The sequence below is a fragment of the Bactrocera tryoni genome, chromosome 3 (assembly GCF_016617805.1).
Source record: "Bactrocera tryoni isolate S06 chromosome 3, CSIRO_BtryS06_freeze2, whole genome shotgun sequence".
NCBI classification, from domain to species: Eukaryota; Metazoa; Arthropoda; class Insecta; order Diptera; family Tephritidae; genus Bactrocera; species Bactrocera tryoni.
Window position 1 is genome coordinate 85774332 of NC_052501.1, and position 25856 is coordinate 85800187.

The 25856-nt window shown below is 39.9% G+C and overlaps 4 protein-coding genes and 1 pseudogene across 4 annotated transcripts; all 5 read left to right on the forward strand.

The window, feature by feature from the left end:
- Window positions 1-2760: 2760 nt before the first annotated feature.
- Window positions 2761-9655, forward strand: LOC120770807. Its single transcript, XM_040098386.1, is given in 5 exon segments — window positions 2761-4725; window positions 4794-5217; window positions 7710-7741; window positions 7892-9112; window positions 9169-9655. Coding segments are annotated over 5 exon segments (3192 nt in total). The 5' UTR covers window positions 2761-3626; the 3' UTR covers window positions 9585-9655.
- A 1761-nt stretch (window positions 9656-11416) lies between these two features.
- Window positions 11417-13141, forward strand: LOC120773131 (annotated as a pseudogene).
- A 325-nt stretch (window positions 13142-13466) lies between these two features.
- LOC120773128 (probable cytochrome P450 6a21) lies at window positions 13467-15198 on the forward strand. The gene is made up of 2 exons (XM_040102124.1): window positions 13467-14571; window positions 14641-15198. The coding sequence occupies exons 1-2, from the start codon at window positions 13467-13469 to the stop codon at window positions 15063-15065; spliced, it is 1530 nt and encodes a 509-aa protein (XP_039958058.1). The 3' UTR covers window positions 15066-15198.
- Window positions 15199-17050: 1852 nt separating this feature from the next.
- Window positions 17051-18727, forward strand: LOC120773130 (cytochrome P450 6a2-like). Its single transcript, XM_040102126.1, has 2 exons — window positions 17051-18188; window positions 18256-18727. The coding sequence occupies exons 1-2, from the start codon at window positions 17093-17095 to the stop codon at window positions 18672-18674; spliced, it is 1515 nt and encodes a 504-aa protein (XP_039958060.1). The 5' UTR covers window positions 17051-17092; the 3' UTR covers window positions 18675-18727.
- A 4533-nt stretch (window positions 18728-23260) lies between these two features.
- On the forward strand, window positions 23261-25530 carry LOC120773129 (cytochrome P450 6a8-like). The gene is made up of 2 exons (XM_040102125.1): window positions 23261-24482; window positions 24549-25530. Exons 1-2 carry the CDS (start codon window positions 23387-23389, stop codon window positions 24965-24967), a joined length of 1515 nt encoding a protein of 504 aa, XP_039958059.1. The 5' UTR covers window positions 23261-23386; the 3' UTR covers window positions 24968-25530.
- The last annotated feature ends 326 nt before the right edge of the window (window positions 25531-25856 follow it).

Here is a 25856-nt window from a genome sequence, read left to right on the forward strand (position 1 = left end):
ATTTATTTGTATAACTATTTCGTATACGTTTGTTTGCATCATTCAAGCTGCTCGGCGATAATTTTATTTATTGCCCGCGCTTTGGCGCAGCTCAGAGCGTGTGACTAAGCAGTCGTGGGTGCAGATAGACCGGTATATTGCATGCCAGTCAGCGCCGATATATAAAGTTGTTTCGACTTGTTTGACACTCGACGATTTGTGTGTGTCTGTGTGTGTAATTAGCGGCATTAACTAGCATGTAATATGCTTATATTATACATTTATTAGTAAAACAAATATTATTTACGGGGTACTGCTCAGATAATGCCTAGAACTGAGTGGTGTTTGGTAAGTGGCGGTATAAAATCAACACTGGAGCGTATAATAAGCACTATCTTATCAAAGTTTGAAGCGATAAAAATGAAAGTAAATCAGCGCCAAACTTTGCGATAAAACCCGAAAGATTAGATTTGTGTTACTTCAGTCTCAGCAGTACTTTGGGTCTACATAGTTTACTAATAAAAGCGTTGTTTTGCTTTTCCAATCATATAAATTTTATTTGCAGCCCTAACTCGAACCATTCAGGAGAACTAGCAGGAATAGAAATACGTAGAGTAACTCTCTCGACGCGTGAGTTCCCACTCACAAATAACAATAAACAAATTTCTGCCTTTGCAAAGCACTTTCATTTGCTCACGCTTTTCATTTAGCTTAGTGTGGCTCACAACGCGTTAATTATAGTTAGAAACATACCTACTTACTTACCGTTTCACACTGCTAAAACTGTGTAGAAGAGACTTAAATGTCTTATCACTCCCAAGAAGTAATACTTAATCAGATGGTTCCGTGGGAGAGTCTGGAGTTGGGAGTAGGTTAGGTTTAGCAGATTAAAGTTCCGCACTCCGGCAATTGATGCCTCCAAAACCTAATTTCTTTATTATAATCCGGATGTACTAAGGATTATAATTGAGAAATCTGTTTTTGCCATTCGCACAGTCGGCTACTCGATCAACGATAGGCTCGATTATGGATCAGCTGTTAAGCTTGCTTGTGTTCTTTAGTTGGTACTTTTTCTAATGATTGAAATTCTTCAGCTGATTGCTATTTTATTTAGGCACACAACAAAATTTACAGCACGGACAACAACCTGAAGAGTTGTATTGCAGATTCAACTCGATTTGAATTCGATTATTAATGTAGTAAAATAAGATTTCTATTTTGTATGGGAAATCGATCTAAGTTAGCGCTTTAATTGAGCAAATGCCGGCTTAATAATAAATTAACTGCTGTGCAAAAAGACTGTTAACCGTATTAATGGGATATCCGCATACTCTCTTGCACGAACTCAATTCGATAACTTTGTTGTTGCTTTTAGATGTAATTTTTTTGTGCAAGAAAGCAGAAGCGGGCAGAAAAATGGCGAATCGAAGACAACTATTATATCATACCAGTGTTTAATTTCTCACGTAAGTTATATTAACATCCCGAAACGTTCCGAACACTGTCGGGATTGCGTTTCTATGTATACAGAAGAACACTTAGCAATGAATTTGTAATCAGTGCTTATCATTTTGATACAAATCGCTTCTAAGCAAGCTTATAGGTACCTTGTGTGAGTATTGCACATTTTCATTTGCCGATAATTTTGAAGTGGGACAGAAGAAGTTGACTAAAGAATATTGAATGTGATAAAAGTTTCAGTTACGAAGTGCAGGCAAATGCCCATTACTTATCTTATATAAATTACAATAACAAAATATTAAGCATCTGTCATCGTTAGGAAAATAAAGGATAAATTTTGAGTTATTTGCACTTTAGCTTATCTTGATTTTTAACAATTCGTTGGAAATTTTGATCCATGATTAAGCGATTTTCTGCTATACATGTCATGAGCTCGCTGACAGTGAGCTCAAAGCTGGTCAGGTAGTGCATGACATCATTAGCTGTGGTATCAAGCTACTTCCATATTAAATTTGTTTGGTTGTTTGGCCAAAGCCGAATCGTCGGAAACTTTAAAGCCAATGAGCATGTTAGAAGGCCGCTTTTGAAAAATTCCATAAGGATGTGAAAGAGCAGGAGGGCGTAACTTGCCAAAATTACAGGGAGGAAAATTAAGTGGAAAAATTTAGGCAATTTCTCCTTCAATGTCCACTTGTCGCCAGACTAAGGTTAAAATGACTTGGTTGTCATTCCTTCTAGGAAGCCGGCAAATTGGCTGGGGTAGATATTAACCAGCTCAATAAATTTTGGGCTGATTTTAGGCGCTTTGTGGATATTCCCCGACTTTGTGATCCGTACTTAGGACATTATAACGGACAGGCGCCTTTAGCTTGAAATTATTCGTGAATATCCGCCTATTTACCTAACATAATTTTGTATTCTGTATATAAACAGATATGTATTTCGCCTCACCCTGTTTAAATAGCAGTCCTCGCAGTCAACGCAGTAATTTAATCTAGAGATGTACATATGTATATCTAACAGTGCGTGGCTAGTAGTTAATTATGATTGATTCTAATTGACCGTTTTGAGTGTAGTTATCTTAGATATCGTTTTGTGATTTACTTTTACAGCGAATACCACAAAAACAAAACAGTGCCGTGTTTCCCAAGAAATTTATAATCAATTGTGCCACATATATATCCATATGTAGTTACATATATTTACTTATACATAAATTCTTCGTACACTCGCGCGTATATATAGATATATGCATCCATACAACATTTCATGGAAACATAGCATATGTATGTGTACATATATAAATGATATATGTATGTATATATATATTTTTTTCTTGTATTTCGAAACGAAACTGGCTGATATCCGCACAAATACCACGAGAGCCATGGCAAATGTGGGAAACGAGTATTTATTTAGCGAATAAGAGAAATAAAAAGAAGAAATTTATAAAGGTTTTATCAAACGAAGACCTTAAAGCGGGTGATATCAATGTAAATAATTATATTATGGCAAACTGAACGCAGACAACACTTTTAACTGAGGGATATGGCAGCAAAATTAATAGGGGCCTTTTCTATCATATTGATTGAAACAAGGGCTTAATAACGGTAAATAATGAGAGTGTCAGAACGATGTTACATACTCATGTGTAACTCCAAGAAAACAGAGTTTAAATGAGACTACGAAACAGTGCAAGCTTACAAATCTCTGTTTCAAATACTAGACTTCCATTGAACTTGAGTTTATGAAGAGAGCGGCACTCCGCATTCCCGCTGGAGATAATATATAACTGTCATATAGTTCAGAGCATAAAACTACACTCAATAAACTCGCAATGCGTGATGTGTTTGCTGGGTTATTGCGAATTCTTTTACAAATACTCGGACTTGTCATTGCACAATGGCCTTATCTACAGTACGATATAATTTTCTGTATGCCGACAGCCTATTTATGTTTATAAATAACTTAACCGATTTTTCATTGTCAGTTGTAAAGAGTATAAAGACCGCATCGCATCGACGTTATCATTTCGCAATTTATGGTTTGCGATTCACAGAATTTCCAATTCTGTCGTGCTGTTCGCTTGCACTTAGCTCTCTTAGTTATTGTTTTTACTAAATAAGTTTTCACTCGTAAAACGCTTTGCTATTGATCAGTTGCTCGTTAGCCGGCGAACTAAAAGAATGTCTGCGTTTGCAATTTTAATAGCCGTGCTGTTGGCGTTGCTCTCTTTTATTTACTATTTGCTGCAACGGCGCATGAATTATTGGCGCTACCGAGGCATACCGCACGATGCACCACACTTTTTCGCCGGCAACTTGAAGGGCTTGATGAAAACGCGCAGTTTCGCCGAAATTCTGCGTGAAATATACGCACATCATCGCGGTTCGGGTCCTTTCTGCGGCTATTATTTGTTTCAACGCCCCGCGGTTTTGGTGTTGGATCGAGCGCTCATCAAAAATATACTCATCAAGGATTTCAGTAATTTTGCCGATCGTGGCATTTTCCACAACGAAAAGGATGACCCGCTCACCGGTCATCTCTTCCGCTTGGATGGCAAACAATGGCGCGGCTTGCGTAATAAACTGACACCGACGTTCACTTCGGGCAAAATGAAATTCATGTTTCCCACCGTATTGAAGGTGGCCGATCAGCTGATGGTCGCCGTTGAGAAGCGCTTGGCCAGCGACGAGCATGTGTGGGACTGGAAGGAGATGATGGCATGTTTCACCACCGATGTAATTGGCAACTGCGCTTTTGGCATCGAATGCAACAGCCTGCAAGACCCCAATGCGGAGTTTCGTGTTATGGGGCGCAAGCTAATTGGATCGCGTCGGCACGGGCCGCTCATTAACGCCTTCATTAATAGCTTTCCGAATATGGCGCGTCGTCTGCGTATGGCTATAATGCCGCAGGAGATTACAGACTTCTTTTTGCGCATCGTGCGCGAGAATATCGAATATCGTGAGCGCAACGGTGTGCACGGCAATGACTTTATGAGTATTTTGATGGAACTCAATAAGGGTAAACACTTGAAGAGCGAAAATGATCAGTTGCGCGCGTTGAGTGTGAGCGAGATGACAGCACAGGCATTTGTGTTTTTCGTTGCCGGTTTTGAGACCTCATCCACAACATTGGCATTCGCGCTGTACGAATTGGCATTACAAACCGATTTACAAGAGCGTCTGCGCAAAGAGATCGAGGAGACTATACAGAGGCATAACGATGAGTTCACCTATGAGTGCATGGAAGACATGCAATATATGAAACAGGTGCTCTCTGGTGAGTAAGCAATGCTTGTATCTTTGTTTTTGTGTATAAATTTACGTTGTATCTCTACTGCACAAAAGAGACTCAGCGGAAATATCCGATTGCACCGAATTTGATGCGTCAAGCGGCTGCTGATTACGTGGTGCCCGGTCATCCCAAATATGTGATCAAGAAGGGCATGATGGTCACCATACCCACCATTGGCATACACTACGACCCGGCGATTTATCCGGAACCCGACAAATTCGATCCAGAGCGCTTCTCAGTGGAGGCGGTGAAGTTACGCGACTCCGTCGATTGGCTGCCCTTCGGCGACGGTCCGCGCAATTGTATTGGCATGCGCTTTGGCCAAATGCAAATGCGCGTCGGCTTAACCTATTTGCTGCGTCGGTACAGGTTCACACCTTGCGCACAGACGCAAATTCCGATGGAGTTCCAGAAGACTTTCCCCTTGTTTCCACAAGGCGGCATACATCTGAAGGTTGAGCAAATATAAACACGCACGTAATGCTTAGACATAAGTACGTATATACATATATACTTATTTATATTTAAGTCCACATGTGTACTTAAGCCATTATACATATATACATGCATACACACATCGTTTTATATACATATATTTACATTTATACTCGTACAAATGTTGTACCAGCGCTTCTTCGTTAACGCTTGTTAAGTAACGGTAATAATTACAACTTTGTCAATTAAATTCTCATTTCGACTAGTCAAAAAGTCAGCTGATCTAAAAGTATACAATAAAAGGTTGTTTGAAATAAATTAATTACATGGATTTCCAATTTTCGAAAAATCAAGGTAAAAGAAAAATGATCGCCGGTTTATTGACTTGGCGCTCGGGGAACACGCCAGTGTTTGCTAACTGCTACATGCCATACTAATTGTATGCTAATTGATGTTTTCGCGTAAAAGTTTTTGTTTTTGTTTGTGTGTTATAAACAATGAAATTGCGTTCTCTGCCTTTTTCGTCGCTGCTCGAACGATGTGGGTCCATCTGGCTTGTTCGTAATTTGAAAGTCTAATTTGTGTTTGCACATACAGGGTGAGTAGATGTTGTGTAGAAACTTTTCTGTTTTTATTTCATCTTCTTTACTGGCGTAGACACCGCTTACGCAGTTATAGCCGAGTTAAAGCCAGTCGTTTCTTCTTTTTGCAATGTGGCGCCAATTAGAGATTACAAGCGAAGTCAGGTATTTCTTCCTGGTCTTTCCAACCGAGTGGAGGTCTTCCTCTAATTCTGCTTTCCCCGGCGGGTACTGCGTTGAATACTTTCAGAGCTGGAGAGTTTACGTCCATTCGGACGACATGACCTAGCCAGCGTAGCCGCTGTCTTTTGATTCGCTGCATAGTTCAATATCGTCCTATATCTCATAGAGCTCATCGTTCCATCGAATGCGATATTCGCCGTGGCCAAAGCACAAAAAACCATAAATCTGCCGCAAAACCTTTCTCTGGAAAACTCGTAACGTCCACTACGAAATAGCACCTATTGGCAAGATATATTCTACTTTGGATTTCCAGGCTGACGTTGTTTTTGTTAATGCTGGTTCCAAGATAGACGAAATTATCTACGACTTCGAAGTTATGACTGCCAACAGTAACGTGGGAGCCTCGTCGCGAGTGCGACGACTGTTTTTTTGACGGCAAGAGTATTTCGTCATGCCCTCGTTCACCACAAGACCTATTTGCTTCGCTTCCTTATTCATTCTGGAGAAAGCAGAACTAATGGCGCGATTGTTGAGGACAATGATATCGATGTCATTGGCGTATGCCAGTGGCTATACAATCTTATAGAAGCTAGTACCTTCTCTGTTTAGATCTGCACCTCGAATTATTTTCCCCGCAGAAGATTGAAGATGTCACACGAAAGATAGTCGCCTTGTGTGAAAACTCGTTTCGTATTGAACGGCTCGGAGTGGGCCTTCCCGGTCCTAATAGAGCTTTCGGTGTTGCCAAACGTCAGTTTACATAGCCGTGTTAGTTTTGCGGAGATACCAAATTCAGACACAACTCTGGTGAAGTTAACCTCGTCATTCCGCTGCAACGGTGACATTTTCTCTTTCTCTGAAACCACATTAAATACTTCCTAAGCTGTAGAGTCTTCATTCATACGTTTAAGTCCACAAGTCCGGGTAAGTACGTAAGTGCTTATCATTTAGTATTCACATAATATTAATTTTGGGATCTCCAAGAGCGGATTTATTGGATATGGTCATCGTCCAAGAAGCTGTAGTTAATTTAGTTAATTTGAGCCCTCAAAAATTAAACCAAAAATTCTAGTTCAAAATTAACATTTTTCTTAAAAGCAAGTTCGACTGTACTTAAAACGAATAAAACGTTCGTAAAATTTACATATCCACATACACATATGAACATACATACATACCAAGCGATCGTGCCTGCTATATATAGGAATTATCGCTTGTTTACTTATATTTGTATATACTTATATATGCATACCCATTTATAAAACAAACGGACTATCTCAGACCTTTGTTTAAATGCGGAGCGCGTTCAAATCACCCGCCGCTGGCGCCGCCGCGCCTACGATCAAGCTACTGTATTAAACAAGTTTTGAGTTCGCAACAATTTCATCACAGAGCACTGATTACCGTCAGATCACAAAACAGTAAGTGCGTCGTTATTTTTGAATAGTTTGTTCTATATCACAGATGAAATGTTGTTATTGTACAAATAAGCTCACTTACATTGAATCAATTATAAATACTTGTATGTCAACAAGCTTTGAGGTTCTGGGCCCAACTAATAGTTAAGTTTGTACGACATTTTCTACATGTGTTGGCTGCGATCGATATTAGCCGATACATGGGGTCTTTTGAATAATAGTGAAAATGTTTTTTCGCCAAGTTATAACTCTCTAAGATAATCCTTAAGTTACCGATCGATGGTACCAAGTTCCGCGAACGTCTATGAGCCAATCTTTCATGGTACATAGTATATATTTTCATTTCTTATAGTTCATCGTACTGCGAACCCTCATCAGTCGACAGTTGGTTGCGCACAAACTCACTTGCTTTCTGCGACTGCCGTTATCTATTTAAGAACCTTATCAAAATGCTAGACAGCTGTCGCACACCAGCCACGAGCGGGCTCGTGTTTATTTACTTCAGAGCACGCCTACTTCTCGACGCTATATAAGCATGCTGCGCGACTCGATGCGCAGTTAGTGCTCAAGCTCAGCTTATAATGTACACAGCTAATTTAAGTTTCATACTCACTTGGAAGATGGTTATATTCACTTTGTTCGTTTTGAATTTCACAATAACTCTGACGCTTGTGCTTTTTGCCAGCGTTGTGGCTTTGCTGTCGGCGATGACCTATTTATTCTGGCGTCGCATGAACTACTGGCAGGAACGTGGCATACCACACGACAAGCCCAGTTATTTGTATGGCAGTTTCCGTGGTTTAACCAAGCTGTATGGCTTCTCGGATATCTTACGTTCAATGTACCAGCGTTACAAGCACACTGGTCCTTTCTGTGGATATTATTTCTTTCAACGCCCTGCTGTGATGGTGTTGGATACAGAGCTTGTGAGAAATATACTGATTAAGGACTTCTCAAACTTCAGTGATCGTGGTTTGTTCCATAATGAGAAAGACGATCCCTTAACGGGTCATCTGTTCTTCGTCGATGGTAAAAAATGGCATGTGTTGCATGGTAAACTCTCATCAACGTTTAGCGAGTGCAAAGTGCGTGGCATGTTTCCGTGTGTGCGCGATATCGCACAGCAATTGATCAGTACGCTTGATCAGCTGATTGAGCGCAACGCCAATGTGGAAGTCAAAGAGCTGATGGGTCGCTACACAACCGATGTGATTGGCAAGTGTGCTTTGGGCATTGAATGCAATAGTCTGACGAATCCAAATGCTGAGTGTCGTGCAATTGGGCGACGCATCTTCACCGATCGTCGTCATGGTCTCTTAGTGTCCGGGCTCATTCAAGGGTTCCCACAATTGGCGCAAAAGCTGCATATGGCTACAATACATCCGGACATAGAGAAGTTTTTCATGCGTTTGGTGCGCGAGAATGTGGAGTATCGTGAGAAGTACAATGTGCATGGCAATGACTTCATGGAGCTTCTGATGGAGCTGAATAAGGGTGCAAAATTAAGGTATGATAAAAATGATGAATTTAAGGGTCTGACTGTGGAGGAGATGACAGCGCAAGCGTTTTTCTTCTTTGCTGCAGGTTCCGAAAAGTCATCATCGACGCTCTCTTTTGCTCTATATGAGCTGGCTATGCAACCCGAGCTGCAGGACCGCCTACGTTGCGAAATCAATGAGACGTTATGTCAACACGACAACGAACTGTGCTTCGAGTCACTGAACGAGATGGCATATATGAAGCAGGTGATAGCAGGTACGTATTTGCTAATAGGGTTTGTTAATAAATACGTGATTGTGCACATTTCACAGAAACCTTACGTAAGTACCCGATACTACCGCATCTGGCGCGTCAAGCTCTGCATGATTATGTCGTGCCCGGCAATCCAAAGTACGTTATACCGGCTGGCACATTAGTTACAATACCCGTGGTCGGCATACATTATGACCCCGAAATTTATCCGGATCCTGAAAGATTCGATCCAGAGCGCTTCACACCGGAGCTGGTAAAGGCTCGTAACAAGGTTGAGTGGTTACCTTTTGGCGATGGGCCGCGCAAATGTATTGGCTTTCGCTTCGGTCATATGGAAATTCGCGTCGCTCTCACTTTTTTGCTGCAGAAGTATCGTTTCTCTCTGAGCGCACAAACCGATGTGCCGCTAGAGGTTAGCAAATCTTTTTCAATTATACCCAGAAACGGCATCTTTTTGAGAGTGGAACGCATTTAGTGCATAATATTAGTTTGTGTGGTTTGAAGTTGTTAGCATTTAAGTTTACCAAAAGCGTCTTTGGAAAAGTAGTTTTATATTTTTCTTAATACCTGAGACAGACATGTAGTAACAATACCATATATAGAACAAATACCACATGTGTGTCACCAAATACCAGCAAAATACCATATGAGCAATGTAGTATTTTGCTGGTAACAATACTACGATGTTTCATTGTGGTATTTGTATAAACACAGCTAAAAAAAGGTAAAAAACTTTGCTAAAAGCTTTTACACAAAAGCTCTTCGAAATATTCTGTCAAAATGACTTAAAAAATTAATTAATGAAATGGAAAACAAAGCAGGAAATGCCTCATTTTATGTGAGGACTTCAGAGAAAAATTAACTAAATCGCTTTTTTGCGATGAAAATAGATTAACTTTACAGTATTTTAAATAATTGCACTTTTTTTGAATAACACACAACTACATATTTATTGTTTACAACGTAGTAAACAGAATACCATGATATATTTACTATGGTATTGTTACTACATGTCTGTCTCGGGTATAAAAAACGTTTTTTGACCAAAATAAGTTTATTTATCATGGACTTAATGGCATCTTCCTAATACCTGTACGAGGTGATTATATTTGTGTATTATATACACTTTTGCAAATTTACAGTCTGTGTACGAAAAATAAGTACAAAATGTTAACGGTAAATGTGATACTATTGCTTACAAATTGTTGAAAATATTGCATAGTTAATTTAATTTTCTTTTCTGACTTTTATTAAATCCGCGACTGCCAGTGTATTTGTGGTTTCTAAGACTTTGAGGTGTTCTTCAATCTCTTACACACGAATTCGTATTTGGATTTGGATTTTAATGAAGTTTGTTGTTAAATATAAACTTTTTGGTTGATCAACATAATATTTTATTCATAAGATAATTTTATTTTTCATTGTTATATTGTATGAAAACAAGAATAAAAGAAATATTTGAGATTTTTAACTAAAATTACATATATAAATGTCGTATTTTTTATTGGAAAATATTTAGGCATATTTTTCGGATGCTAGTAACGGCAGGAGTTCACTGAGGTGAGAAGAAAATCTCTACCAATTTTTATATCTGCCAATAAGCTCTGTGCTCAAACACGGCAGCGAAGAACTGATAAGGAGCATGCATCAGCTTCTTTGTAGAATATGGTCGGACGAAAGCATGCCTGACGATAGGAATTCCCCGTGCTGCTATATACCGCGTAAGCGGTTTCTATGCCAGTACAGAAGAAGAAGAATTTGTAATGATCGATGTAAATATAATACGTTGAGGCATATTTGGCATTACGAACGTACTGAAGAACTAATTCGCAAATTCGCCTTTATTCTACAAAACAAGAACGACATTACCATATTTTTTATTGCTGCAACTATGATTTCATGCAGAAGTTGTACGAAACTGTATTATTTTGACATTACCGTTAAGGTTCTCACTTTGCTCCATTTTTAATCGTTCTGAGGTGCAGAAGAGTACGGCAAAAATATGTTTATCCAACTCTATAGATAATAGACAGAAAATGATTTGCAAAAATTTGTTTACGCTATGCTATATGTTAGTGAGAAATACAAAATACTCGAATTAAATGAAAGTCACGTTGTTGCAAATGAGTTGCATCCGTAATAATCTTATCGCGCACGACTGCTTTTAAAGCTGTTGTAGAACATATGTATGCCTTATGAGTGGATACAACTTGTACTGACAAGAAGTTAGCTAGTAATGTTTGTATTAGTCGTATTCTTTACTATAAATGTTGAACTCACGAGGAACTACCATCAGTTGGTGCTCAATGCGGAGCTTGTACAGTCAAATTTGCACATAGAACGGCGACAGAATCTACGACGAAAGTGTGAAGCAAAAAATGGCAGTGACGGAAGTTTTGTTGAGCATTATTTTGGCGGCCGTTGCCGTGATTATTTATATATCGCATCGTAACTTAACATATTGGCAACAGAGAGCATCCCGCATGATTCGCCAAATTGGATTCATGGCAATCTACAAGGTGTTGGAAAGACCATGACTATTGCCGAAGCCGTTACTAAAGTGTACAGACGGCACTTGGGGTCGGGTCCCTTTTGCGGTTTTTACTTTCTACAAAAGCCGTCGGTCCTTGTACTCACACCAGAGTTGACCAAACAGGTGTTAATTAAAGACTTTAACAACTTCAGTGAACGTGGCTTTTATGTCAACGAGAAAGATGATCCCATAACTGGGCATTTGTTTTTGTTACAAAGTCAGAAATGGCGCGTGATGCGTAATAAACTTACACCCACCTTTACCTCTGGTCAAATGAAGTTCATGTTTCCTACTGTGGTTTCGGTGGCTGAGCAATTCGTTGAAACCTTAAATGGCGACATCAAGAAGAGTAACGTAATTGAGATCAAGGAAATTTTAGCACGTTTCACCACTGATGTAATTGGATCTTGTGCTTTCGGCATAGAGTGTAACAGTCTCAAGAACCCTGATTCTATTTTCCGTCAAATGGGTTCGTGCTTTTACCGAACGTAGGCATTCTCGTTTCGTTCATAGCATGATATTGGCCGCTCCGAGTGTGGCACGAAAACTTCATGTTCGTATAGTACCGGACGCGATAAGTGATTTCTTCTTCAATATTGTACGTGAAGCAGTTGATTATAGAGAGAAGAATAATGTGCAGCGTAATGATTTTTTGAACATTCTGATGGAGCTAAACAAAGGAAAACTAAAGTTCGACGATAAAAACGAGGAAAAAGGGCTTACGTTGGAGGAGATGACGGCGCAGGTGTTTGTGTTCTTTGTAGCTGGCTTTGAGACATCATCTTCGACACTTTCATTTTTACTTTATGAATTGGCCCTAAATCCAGACATTCAAAAGCGCCTACGTCAAGAAATATTTCAGGCGGTTGAACATCATGGCGGTAAGGTGACTTATGAATGTGTAAATTCGATGTCTTATATGAAACAGGTCGTAGCAGGTGAGTAATACAAAAGTGTATTCCAATTCAATACAATAACAAAACATACTTTCTTCTATTGTTCTAGAAACCCTTCGTAAGAATCCAATAGTACCACTTTTGCAGCGTAAGGCTATGGCCGATTATGTTGTGCCTGGACATCCAAACTATGTGATAGAAAAAGATACAACTGTATTCATACCAGTAATGGCAATGCATCATGATCCCGAGATTTACCCGGATCCCGAAAAATTCGACCCGGAACGTTTTGCACCGGAGGAAATGAAATCACGAGACTCCATCAATTGGTTGCCCTTCGGCGATGGTCCACGTAATTGTATCGGCTTGCGTTTTGGTCAAATGCAGATTCGCGTCGCCCTGACATACTTATTACGTAACTTTGAATTCAGCACCTCCCCGGCGACTGAGATTCCTTTGGTATTCAATCCCAAGCAGTTTATAAACGCTAGCAAAAGCGGCATCCATTTGAAAGTACAGTCGATTTAAGGCGATGGATTTCTCTTCAGTTAATTTTTAGTTCAGAATTAAGGAAAACTCTAATTAAATCATTAAATTTAATATTTCGGCAAACTTGTTTCTCGATAAGCATGTGATTGCCCATGAATTGTATTAATATTGTGATATATTTATATGATGATATACGTATTAAGTTCACGTATCTCTTCTGATATTAATATCAAGAAGTATTCAACCAGTACTTATCAAGCTATCTGCGTAGTTTTTTTCATTCTTTATATTGGCGAAGTGTGAGAGACAGAAAGTGCATGTGAGAACCTGCTCAACATAAGCTTTCTACTGCTTGACTGCTCAATGAATTTTTGTGGCGTTAGTTCATCATTTGCTTTGGACGGAGGAATGCTCGTGTTTTAAGCACTCGTTCGTTCAAATGGCAATAACGCAAATTCTATTACTCATAGTCTTGGGGCTTGTGGGTTACTTTGCCTATTGGTTTCGGAAGCGCATGAATACTTGGCAGGATCTTGGCATCGCGTGCGATAAGCCAAACTATTTGCTGGGAAATTTGGTGGGAATGCTCAAAACACGTTCATTCGCGGATATAGGACGTTCCACGTATAGTAAATTCAAAGGTACGGGACCGTTTTGTGGTTTCTATTGGTTTCATCGTCCTGCAGTTTTTGTACTGGAAACCAGCCTTGTTAAAGCTATACTCATCAAGGAATTCAATAAGTTCACCGATCGCGGCTTCTATACGAATCCAGATGATGATCCACTCTCAGGGCATCTCTTTTCGTTGGACGGTCATAAATGGCGTGCCATGCGCAATAAGCTCTCACCAACATTCACTTCTGGCAAAATGAAACAAATGTATCCGACAGTTACTAGAGTGGCCGCAGAGCTTGTGAATGTATATAATGAGGCCGTGAATGGTAAACGGCGGTCTACACTAGAAGTGCGCGATTCTCTTGGGCGCTACACCGCTGACGTGATTGGTTCATGCGCTTTTGGCATCGACTGTAACAGCTTGAAGAATCCCAATGACCCATTCCGTCAGATGGGTAGACGTGTGTTCACAGATCACCGTCATGGTCCATTAGCGATGGCATTAATTCTTCTATTTCCCAAATTGTCTCGACGTTTACATATTAAAATAACACCCGATCACATAACGGACTTCTACATGCGCATTGTTCATGAAAATATAGCATATCGTGAAGCGAATAACATTAAACGTCATGACTTTTTCGATATGCTGTTGGATTTGAAAAATAATAAAATGATGAAGTCAGAGGACGGTCAGGCAATGACGAATATAACCGTTGAAGAGTTGGCCGCGCAAGCATTTGTATTTATGGTAGCCGGGTTTGAGACCTCGTCGACAACCATGGGCTTTGCGCTCTACGAGCTGGCACAGCGTGACGACATACAGCAACGTGCGCGACAGGAAGTTGTTGAAGTACTGCAGAAACATAACGGTGAATTCACTTATGAATGTATGAACGAAATGGTTTACTTGAACCAAGTGATATCAGGTAAGTGCGCACTTATTCCCTTTAATGCAATTGGCTTAAGAATTCAATAATAATTCATGTCTCAATAAGAAACACTACGCAAACATACAATATTGCCCATGCTTGTGCGGGAATGTCTGGAGGACTATCAAGTGCCCGATCAACCCAGATATGAAATTAAGAAGGGCACGTTTGTGATAATCCCGGCTGTGGGTATACACTATGACGAGGATTACTATCCCAATCCGGAACAGTTTGATCCCGACCACTTTACGCCCGAAAAGGTGGCGCTGCGCGATTCCACTGAGTGGCTGCCCTTCGGCGATGGTCCGCGTAATTGCGTTGGGCTGCGTTTCGGTCTTATGCAGACAAGAGTTGGCTTGGCTTACTTGTTGAAGAACTTCAAGTTTAGTGTTAGCGAAAAAACACAGATCCCCATTAAATACAGCAAGGAATCTTTTCTGTCGTTGGCTGAGGGTGATATTTACCTGAGCGTTGAAAAGTTGGCTGCTTGAGCTGATCGAGGTGGTGATCTTTGGAAGTACAATTAAGTATAATTGAAGATTGATTACATTGTTGTATGCAGATGCTGTCAATTAAAGCGCAAACTTTCAATAAATAGATATTATTTTAATTGCCTCAAGGAAACGCGAAGCTTTCGTTCTCATATTATTAGTATATTACTTTGTAAAACAAGTTTGTGGTTGACATTGCGCTCCATGTCATCTTCTATTTACAACTTGGCAGCAGTATTTCAAAAGCTTTGAGAACTGTTTGCCGTTGCTTACATTTTGTGTACGTTTGTATGTTGCTGAGCGTTGAGTGTTTGGTAACATTGTTCTCTCCTCATTCAGTAATAGTAATATTTCCATTAAGACAAATTGCACTCTTTCAAGTTGCTTACTGCTTTAGCTTTACATTATTTGTGAGAGGAGTCAGCTAGTTTGTTGAGAGAACTTCGTGAGAATACATGCGACTAAACTCAATAGACTTTGTTTAGAATTTAAAAAATTATAGATAAACAGTAAATTATTGATTTGTTCTCACTGGTGTGAAGTTCTCTGTGATAGCTTAACGCGTGCTTTAATCGTCTGGTTCATCAACGTATTATTTTACTCTGCAAAGCGAATATCTGTTAGCAAGAAGTAAACGACTTGAAATGTTGTCGCCTCCGAGCTAGTGCATCATGAGTAACGCCATTGGGACCATTAAATGTGACTATCTTTTTTGGGGGACGGATAGCGACTCTGAGTGGGGACCTTATTTGCATGTACACTAACAAGAATAAGACAAACGTTGACGGAAATTTGACACAGGGAGGGGAAGGACTGTCGAAACCGATACCCAGATCTGTCCCGGATGGGAATGCTGCTCCTGAGGCGACGGTACTGTCGCTGGCGAAATGCAGCAATACCGATACTCCAATAGAAATCTCTATCTTCATAAGCGGCGGAATTGCTAGCACTAGCAAAGGAACCTTTGCTAGACTCATGAAGGGCTCTACGGGAGACATAAGCAAGACAGCGATAGCTAGGAAGCTGAAGGCAGACCACCGCTTAGCACCCAAAATCGTGGAACAGCATGCTTATGCATTCGAGTGAGCCAAGAAGGGGCTGAGGGAAAGCGACGACGTTAGAGCAAGAACGGACGTAAGTGAAACCAAAGGTCGCATGAGGGAGAAGCCTCCCTTGGAAAAGAAATGCGGAATGGGGCTGCACCAACTTTAGCGAAATCATTAAAAACCCTGGCTCAACCTAGCTAGGCATGTTCGACCGCAGCACGGAGGATGGTGACATCTCCTGCGAGGAATGGAAAAGAGCAGCGGTGGCTATTACTTTAGTCTTCCTAAAGGTAGCCAGAGGAAAACCTGGGTCACACCCAAAAAGTGAGAATAGTCGTTAGATGTGCCAATGAACGATCGACTGTTCTATATAAGGAGGCAGTCTCTCGGGTGGGGTATGGAAGGGAGTCAAGCTGGAGGCTGCGGAAAGAGCCGATCTTCCGCTTTGCCATAGGTCTCGCGTCTGGTTCCCAGCTGAACCTTCTTCAGCGAGTGAAATTGAGGAAATCCTCAGATACAGCAAGTCGTCACTGTCAACGTGTGACTGTAGGGTAATAAAGCTGGAGAGAACCGAGGAACAATATAATTCCGAGTAACTTCAATATCGTAATTAAACTTTCAAGAGTTCGTTAGCACCCAACGCTACGCATAGTCTCATTCTTTACAGCTCTCGAGATTACCCTTCCAACTATTCTTAGGTGTGGTCAGTACGGTAGAAATATGATTTTCATAGTGACTTTCAAAAATTATGGCTATTCCATACTCCAATAGAAGTTTAACTTACTCAATTCGAAAACAAATTACGTTAGATTTTTACCCGCAATAATCTTATCGCGTTCAACATTTGTTGCTACGTACTACGGGTATAAATGTTGAACTCACGAATAACTACCATCAGTTGGTGCTCAATGCTGAGCTTGTATATTCAAACTTGTACACCGAACAGTGAGATAGTCTACAACGAAAGTGTTGAACGAAAAAATGGCAGTGACGGAAATTTTGTTGAGCATTATTTTGGCGGCTGTTGCCGCAGTCATTTATATAGCGCATCGTAACTTAACATATTGGCAACGGAAAGGCATACCGCACGATTCGCCAAATTGGATTCATGGCAATCTACAAGGTGTTGGAAAGACTATGACTTTTGCCGAAGCCTTTACTAAAGTATACAAACGGCACTTGGGGTCGGGTCCCTTTTGCGGTTTTTACTTTCTACAAAAGCCGACGGTCCTTGTACTAACACCGGAGTTGACCAAACAGGTGTTAATTAAAGACTTTAACAACTTCAGCGATCGGGGCATGTATGTCAACGAGGAAGATGATCCCCTCACTGGGCATTTGTTTTTGTTAGATAGTCAGAAATGGCGCGTGATGCGTAATAAACTCACACCCACCTTTACCTCTGGTCAAATGAAGTTCATGTTTCCTACTGTGGTTTCGGTGGCTGAGCAATTCGTTGAAACCTTAAATGGCGACATCAAGAAGAGTAGCGTAATTGAGATCAAGGACCTGTTAGCACGTTTCACCACTGATGTAATTGGATCTTGTGCTTTTGGCATAGAGTGTAACAGTCTCAAAAACCCTGATGCTATTTTCCGTCAAATGGGTCGTCGTCTCTTTACTGATCGTCGTCATTCTACTTTCGGTGATACCATGATATTGGCCGCTCCGAGTGTGGCACGAAAACTTCATGTTCGTTTGCTACCGGACGCGATAAATGATTTCTTCTTCAACATTGTACGTGAAGCAGTTGATTATAGAGAGAAGAATAATGTGCAGCGTAATGATTTTTTGAATATTCTGATGGAATTAAACAAAGGAAAATTAAAGTTCGACGGTAAAAACGGGGAAAAAGGGCTTACGTTGGAGGAGATGGCGGCGCAGGTGTTTGTCTTCTTTATCGGTGGCTTTGAGACATCATCTACGACACTTTCATTTTTACTCTTTGAGTTGGCCCTAAATCCAGACATTCAAAAGCGCCTACGCGAAGAAATACTAGAGACGGTTGAAAATCATGGCGGTAAGGTGACTTATGAATGTGTAAATTCGATGGCTTATATGAAACAGGTCGTAGCAGGTGAGTAATGCAAAAGTGTATTCCAATTCAATACAATAACAAAACATTCTTTCCTCTATTGTCTTAGAAACACTTCGTAAGTATCCAGTATTACCACATTTGCAGCGTAAGGCTATGGCCGATTATGTTGTGCCTGGACATCCAAACTATGTGATAGAAAAAGATACAACTGTATTCATACCAGTAATGGCAATGCATCATGATCCCGAGATTTACCCGGAACCCGAAAAATTCGACCCGGAACGTTTTGCACCGGACGAAATGAAATCACGAGACTCCATCAACTGGTTGCCCTTCGGCGATGGTCCACGTAATTGTATCGGCTTGCGTTTTGGTCAAATGCAGATACGCGTCGCCCTGACATACTTATTACGTAACTTTGAATTCAGCATCTCCCCGGCGACTGAGATTCCTTTGGTATTCAATCGCAAGCAGTTTGTAACCGGTACCGAAAGCGGCATCCATTTGAAAGTACAGTCGATTTAAGGCGATGTACTTCTCTTCATTTTATATAGTTAAAGGAAGCCCTAAAAAAAAACTTATTTCTCGATGAACATGTGATTTCGTCTGAATTATATATATTTATGCTTATGTGTGACTAAAGAAAAGTTCAGGGATCACTTCTGATATAAATATCAGGACGTGGCCAACAAATCAGTCTATCTGCGCAATCGTTTTTTTCTTTGTATTAGCGAACTGTGAGAGACAGAAAGTTCATGCGAAAACCATGTGCCCTTAGCATGATCAATATAGGCTTTGCGTTCGACGGAAGAGTACTCGTGTATTAATCATTCTTTCGTTAAAATGGCAAGAACGCAAATTCTATTACTCATAGTTTTGGGACTTGTGAGTTACTTTGTGTTTTGGTTTCGGAAGCGAATGAATGTATTTTTTGTTAAATTTTTTAATCATAAACACATACACACGCGATTTCTTTAATCCTGGGATAATCGCTAGCTCTTGAAGTTCATAGGAGTTGTATTTTTCCTCTGCTGGAGTAGTTTTCTTACTTATAAAAAATCGATTTTCTATTTCAAGAAAGAACACTTCGTCCAGTTAATCCGTATGTTGCTGTTCTTGTTAACACAGTTCTTAATTTGTCAATGCTTTCCTCAATGGTTTGTCCAGGGATGATAATGTGATCCATATAAGTTAGTACAATTTGCTCAAATCTCTGATTATTGATGAAATGAGTCAACAAATATAGCTGGTGAATCAGGAAGTCCAAATGATACGAAGTTAAATTCATATTGCCCTCCATATGTTATAAAAGATGTGTATAGTTTTGAACACTCATTCACGAGAACGTGAAAAAATCCGTTGGCAATATCTAGAGTGGGGAACACACTATTCCTTTGTAATTTTTCCAACACATTATCGAATAGTACCATTGGAAAATTACCGCGTATTGTCTTTTAGTTAGACCCAAATTACTATCATTTGCGCTGCCCTCTTCTTCCTTTACTTTAAGCCCCTTATCTACGAAATCGCTTTCGTTTTTACTTTGACATTCATGGCTTCTCCCTAAGCTATCTTCATTATTTAAACTTTCCAGCTCTTTCCTGCCGAAAAAAAATGTTTACGCTCTTCAAAATATCATTTACTATAATTCGCCTGTCAGCCCAGTAACATGGAAAACCACTATGAAATGAGTCCCATACACTTCGATATTTATTTCAAAACTATCTGGTGTACATACTTCACTGTTTTTAATCCCTCCCACTATCGAACGATTATCGCTAAGCTTTGAAATCCTTAAACGCTTAAACATATCACACCTCATCGAACTCACGTTAGCTCCGGTATCAATTAGAACACTGATTACCAAGTCATCCATCAGTGTTGGCTTGAAGATGGCACTCTTACTCTAAACACTGAAAGAGCTACCGCGTCTTGAGTCTGTTTCATATGCATGTCGGCTCTGCGATCGCATTCATATTGACGATGGTCTATCAGTCTGTTCTTGAAACACTTTATGTGCTTTATTCTCACAACTGAAACACTTTCTTTGGAGCCATGGTTCTACTGCCGTTGCTTTGCCATTTAATGATTTCTCTCTGCTTGAAGGTTGTCGACAATTATGTGCTCTCTCTTGGAGCTTATGAATTGTTCGTTCCTGATATATTGATCCACCAATAAAATACTAAATTAGACTCTCGTAATTTAAACCCACTGGCTCCGCAATTTCTATCAAAGCGTACAAATATTCGCGAAAACTTTTATTATTCTTATTACGACGATTCTGTAATGATTTCTGTTTGGCTACGCACAAACAATTTGGCTGCCTCTTTAAGAAGTTGCTTTGCAAACACAAATTGTTATAAACTACCATTCATCAGCACTCAGCTTATCTGCACTTCCTTTCACATCCCTCAGTGTGAATTGCGGATTGAACACTATACAGGGTTTGTCCGGAAAGTAATAGGACTGAGTCGATTTAAAAAAATTTATTGAACCAATCGTTACAATTCTTTAAAAACTTTCAAAGTAGGCACCTTCTGCGTCGATGCAGCACTGTCAGCGCGATTTCCAAGCATTGAAGGCGTCACGGAAGGCATTCTACGGGATAGCCATGAGAAACGAGGTGCATGCTGCTTAGATCCCCTCTGTCGTCTCAAAATGCTTGCCTTTCATTGGCCTTCGGCAGAAAAAAGTCCGGAGAGACCTGTGATTACGTTACTCAAAAATTGGGGGTCACTATGTGAATGTTCAAATTTTCTTGGCACACTTCCACTCGCCGCAATTTCTGGTCATCAGTGAGAACTTTTGGGGCTACCTTCGCGTACACTTTGCGCATGTTTAAGTGTTCTGCAACAATGTCATGAACCACAGATTTTGATAAATTTAACATCTGTGAAATTAAACGCAATACTTTGCGACCTCCTCCCGGACCTCCAAAAAGGCCTGGGGCCACCAAAACACACTACTTCTTGCTAAAGCAACATCTGGGTGAGCCTGTTTGATCATATAAAATGTCTCTGTCGTCGATTTACCGAGTTTCACCCAGCATTTAACCGCGTATCTCTGCACTAACGAACGCTGCATTTCCGGCTTGCACCACTCTCTCTCTCTCTCTTCAAGAGCTCGGAGACAGCTGACCAGCTGCATGTTCGTTAGCTAGGAACGACCTCTACCGAATCCAGTCGATGCGCGCACGCTCCGAAGGACAGTCGCGGCAGAAGAAAATCAAGAGGTAGGTGTCTCTACTACTATTGCTTAAAATTCAATAAAATATTCATACATATGTATATATATATCGTATGGACTTTACATTGACATTACTTGAACAAACTTATACCAATTTATACAAAACATATGTACATTTTTTGTTCTCATTTCATTTCTTCAAGATTTCATACATAAATTCTTCTTCTTCTTTTTTCATTCATTTGCCTCATAACATTTTCTCCCTTGCCGCCGTCGGTTAAATCGTTGCAGCTGGTCACTTCTTTTTTTCTGCATCTCCCCTCCCTCGACATTTGAATTGTTGTACTTTGTGATTCTAATACTATGTTTGGACCGACAACGAAAACATGTTTTTGTTGGAAACTGGTTTTTGTGGTAAAAACACAGTTTTCGCTGAAAACTACTTGAAAACCTACATTCCACTCATTATAATCGGTGCCTGCTCTAGTTTAATCGATTTTATTGGAAGACATATTTTGCCGGTCTTAAGTTGTCACTTGATATTTGTTTACATTCCATATACAAATACAGCTGTCACTTGATATTGTCATATTAGGGGGATTCTCTTGCTCTTGCAAAACCCTTGCACTGTGCACGAATTGCTGAATTTTCTTCTTGGTGCAACGGCACGACAACAAAGGCCCGCAGAAAATTATTTGCAATGGCTGTAAAATATGTCAGACCAACCCCATGTTTATTTTCGTGCCGTCATATATCACTAAATTCTGCAATGGGTGCTCTCTTGGCCTTGCATATTTCGGTATAAGATTTTTGCATTTTGTGTCATCGTGCAATCTAGCAAGAGCAAGAGAGTCCCCCCATTGATGGTTGTCAGTGAAAACTCATCGAAAACACACATTGTCGGTCCGAACGACTAAGATTTCACAACCCACAAATGTGTTTTCAATATCGAACCGAACATAGTATTAGCTCAATAGCCGCCCCACATGAAAATTCTCTGAAAATGGCCAAATTGATGTGTTGCATGATTCTCGCATACTCAGCTCGCTTACGCTTTCGTCAAAATTTCGTTGTTCTTGGAAATTTAAATTTCTATAATAACGGCCACTGTGTTTTCTGGAAAAATTGAACTTCTATCAAAAGAAAAACTTAAATTCAATTTGCAATATTTAATTTGTCCAGCAGCTGTTGATGCCGCTGTCTGCCTTTTTTGACTTGGTCCACTCAACCACTCAACTCTACTGTATTGATCGAATATTGCTCGAATTATATACATATATTATGTATGTAGTTTTTTTCGGAATTGCAATAAATTTTGACCCATAGGTTCCACTCCCACTTAAATAAGACGAATAGAATTCCGAGTGATGCAAATATCGTAATTAAACTTGTAAGTGTTCGTTGGCCTCTGCTCAGCACGGTAACAAAATGATTATCTACAAAGTTAACTGCAAATGACTTGCATAAATATAATTATGTGTATGTACATATATGGAGAAGCTACCGCGAGCTCTAATTCGATAGTGTGCGTGAGCATTATGCATTTTTATACTCTCGCAATACTCGTATGTTGCTGTAGAATATAATGGTTTTGTTTACCTAACGCTTGTTTGTAACAACTAAAACTAATCGAAATAAGACGAGTAGAATTCCGAGTCATGCAAATATCGTCATTAAACTTGCAAGAGTTCTTTGCACCCAACACCATGCACATACATGAAATGCTTTCAATCTAAGGGTCACCCGAGATTTCCCTTTCAACTATTCTTAGGTGTGGTCAGTACGGTAGAAATATGATTTTCATAGTGACTTTCAAAAATTATGGCTATTCCATACTCCAATAGAAGTTTAACTTACTCAATTCGAAAACAAATTACGTTAGATTTTTACCCGCAATAATCTTATCGCGGTCATTTATTGATACGTCCTACGAGTATAAATGTTGAACTCACGAATAACTACCATCAGTTGGTGCTCAATGCTGAGCTTGTATAGTCAAACTTGTATATCGAACAGTGAGATAGTCTACGATAAAAGTGTTGAACGAAAAAATGGCAGTGACGGAAATTTTGTTGAGCATTATTTTGGCGGCTGTTGGCGCAGTCATTTATATAGCGCATCGTAACTTAACATATTGGCAACGGAAAGGCATCCCGCACGATTCGCCAAATTGGATTCATGGCAATCTACAAGGTGTTGGAAAGACTATGACTTTTGCCGAAGCTTTTACTAAAGTATACAAACGGCATTTGGGGTCGGGTCCCTTTTGCGGTCTTTACTTTCTTCAAAAGCCGACGGTCCTTGTACTAACACCGGAGTTGACAAAACAGGTGTTAATTAAAGACTTTAACAACTTCAGTGAACGTGGCCTTTATGTCAACGAGAAAGATGATCCCATAACTGGGCATTTGTTTTTGTTACAAAGTCAGAAATGGCGCGTGATGCGTAATAAACTCACACCCACCTTTACCTCTGGTCAAATGAAGTTCATGTTTCCCACTGTGGTTTCGGTGGCTGAGCAATTCGTTGAAACCTTAAATGGCGACATCAAGAAGAGTAACGTAATTGAGATCAAGGACCTGTTAGCACGTTTCACCACTGATGTAATTGGATCTTGTGCTTTCGGCATAGAGTGTAACAGTCTCAAGAACCCTGATGCTATTTTCCGTCAAATGGGACGTCGTCTTTTTACCGAACGTCGTCATTCAAGTTTCGTTGATAGTATGATAACGGCCGCCCCGAGTTTGGCACGAAAACTTCATGTTCGTGTAGCACCAGACGCCATAAATGATTTCTTCTTCAACATTGTACGTGAAGCAGTTGATTATAGAGAGAAGAAGAATGTGCAGCGTAATGATTTTTTGAACATTCTGATGGAGCTAAACAAAGGAAAACTAAAGTTCGATGATAAAAACGAGGAAAAAGGGCTTACGTTGGAGGAGATGACGGCGCAGGTGTTTGTGTTCTTTGTAGCTGGCTTTGAGACATCATCTTCGACACTTTCATTTTTACTTTATGAATTGGCCCTAAATCCAGACATTCAAAAGCGCCTACGCGAAGAAATACTAGAGACGGTTGAAAATCATGGCGGTAAGGTGACTTATGAATGTGTAAATTCGATGTCTTATATGAAACAGGTCGTAGCAGGTGAGTAATACAAAATGAATTCCAATTCCATACAATAACAAAACATACTTTCTTCTATTGTTCTAGAAACCCTTCGTAAGTATCCAATAGTACCACACTTGCAGCGTAAGGCTATGGCCGATTATGTTGTGCCTGGACATCCAAACTATGTGATAGAAAAAGATACAACTGTATTCATACCAGTAATGGCAATGCATCATGATCCCGAGATTTACCCGGAACCCGAAAAATTCGACCCGGAACGTTTTGCACCGGAGGAAATGAAATCACGAGACTCCATCAATTGGCTGCCCTTCGGCGATGGTCCACGTAATTGTATCGGCTTGCGTTTTGGTCAAATGCAGATACGCGTCGCCCTGACATACTTATTACGTAACTTTGAATTCAGCACCTCCCCGGCGACTGAGATTCCTTTGGTATTCAATCGCAAGCAGTTTGTAACCGGTACCGAAAGCGGCATCCATTTGAAAGTACAGTCGATTTAAGGCGTTGGATTTCTCTTCAGTTTTTGTGATTAAAGAAAACCTTAATTACACCTTTAATTGAATATTTCGTCAATCTTTTTCTCGGTTAACATGTGATTTTATATGAATGTATTAATATATTGATATACATATGTATTTATGTTTATATGATATATGTGCATTAAAGGATATAAATATCTGAAAGTGCCCAACCAGTACTTATCAATCTATCCGTGTAGTGTTTTTCTTTTGTTATATTAGCAAACTGTGAGGAACAGAAAGTCCGTGTGAGAACGTGTGCATTAAGCAAGCTCAACAGGAACACTCATGTTTTAAGTCTTCGTCTTAAGTATTCGTTCGTTCATTCGCGGATGTAGCACGTTCCACACATAGTAAATTCAAATGTACGGGACCACTTTGTGGTTTCATCGTCCTGAAGTTTTTGTGCTGGAAACCAGCCTTGTTGAAGCTATACTCATCTTTCAGTTCAATAAGTTCACGGATCGCGGCTTCTATACGAATCCAGACGATGTTCCGCTCTCAAGGCATATTTTTACGTTGAACTGTAATAAAGAATTTTCAATTCAGTGTTAGCGAAAAAACACAGATCCCCATTAAATACAGCAAGGAATCTTTTGTGTCGATGGCTGAGGGCGTTGAAAAGTTGGCTGCTTGAGCTGATCAAAGTGGCGATCTTTGGATTTACAAATGTATGTAAATTAAGTATAGTGAATGATTGTTTACATTTGTTGTGCAAAACTGTTAATTTAAGCGCTAACTTTTAATAAAAAGATATTATTTTAATTGCCTCAAGGAAATGCGAAGCTTTCGTTCTCATATTATTAGTATATTACTTTGTAAAACAAGTTTGTGGTTGACATTGCGCTCCATGCCATCTTCTACTTACAAC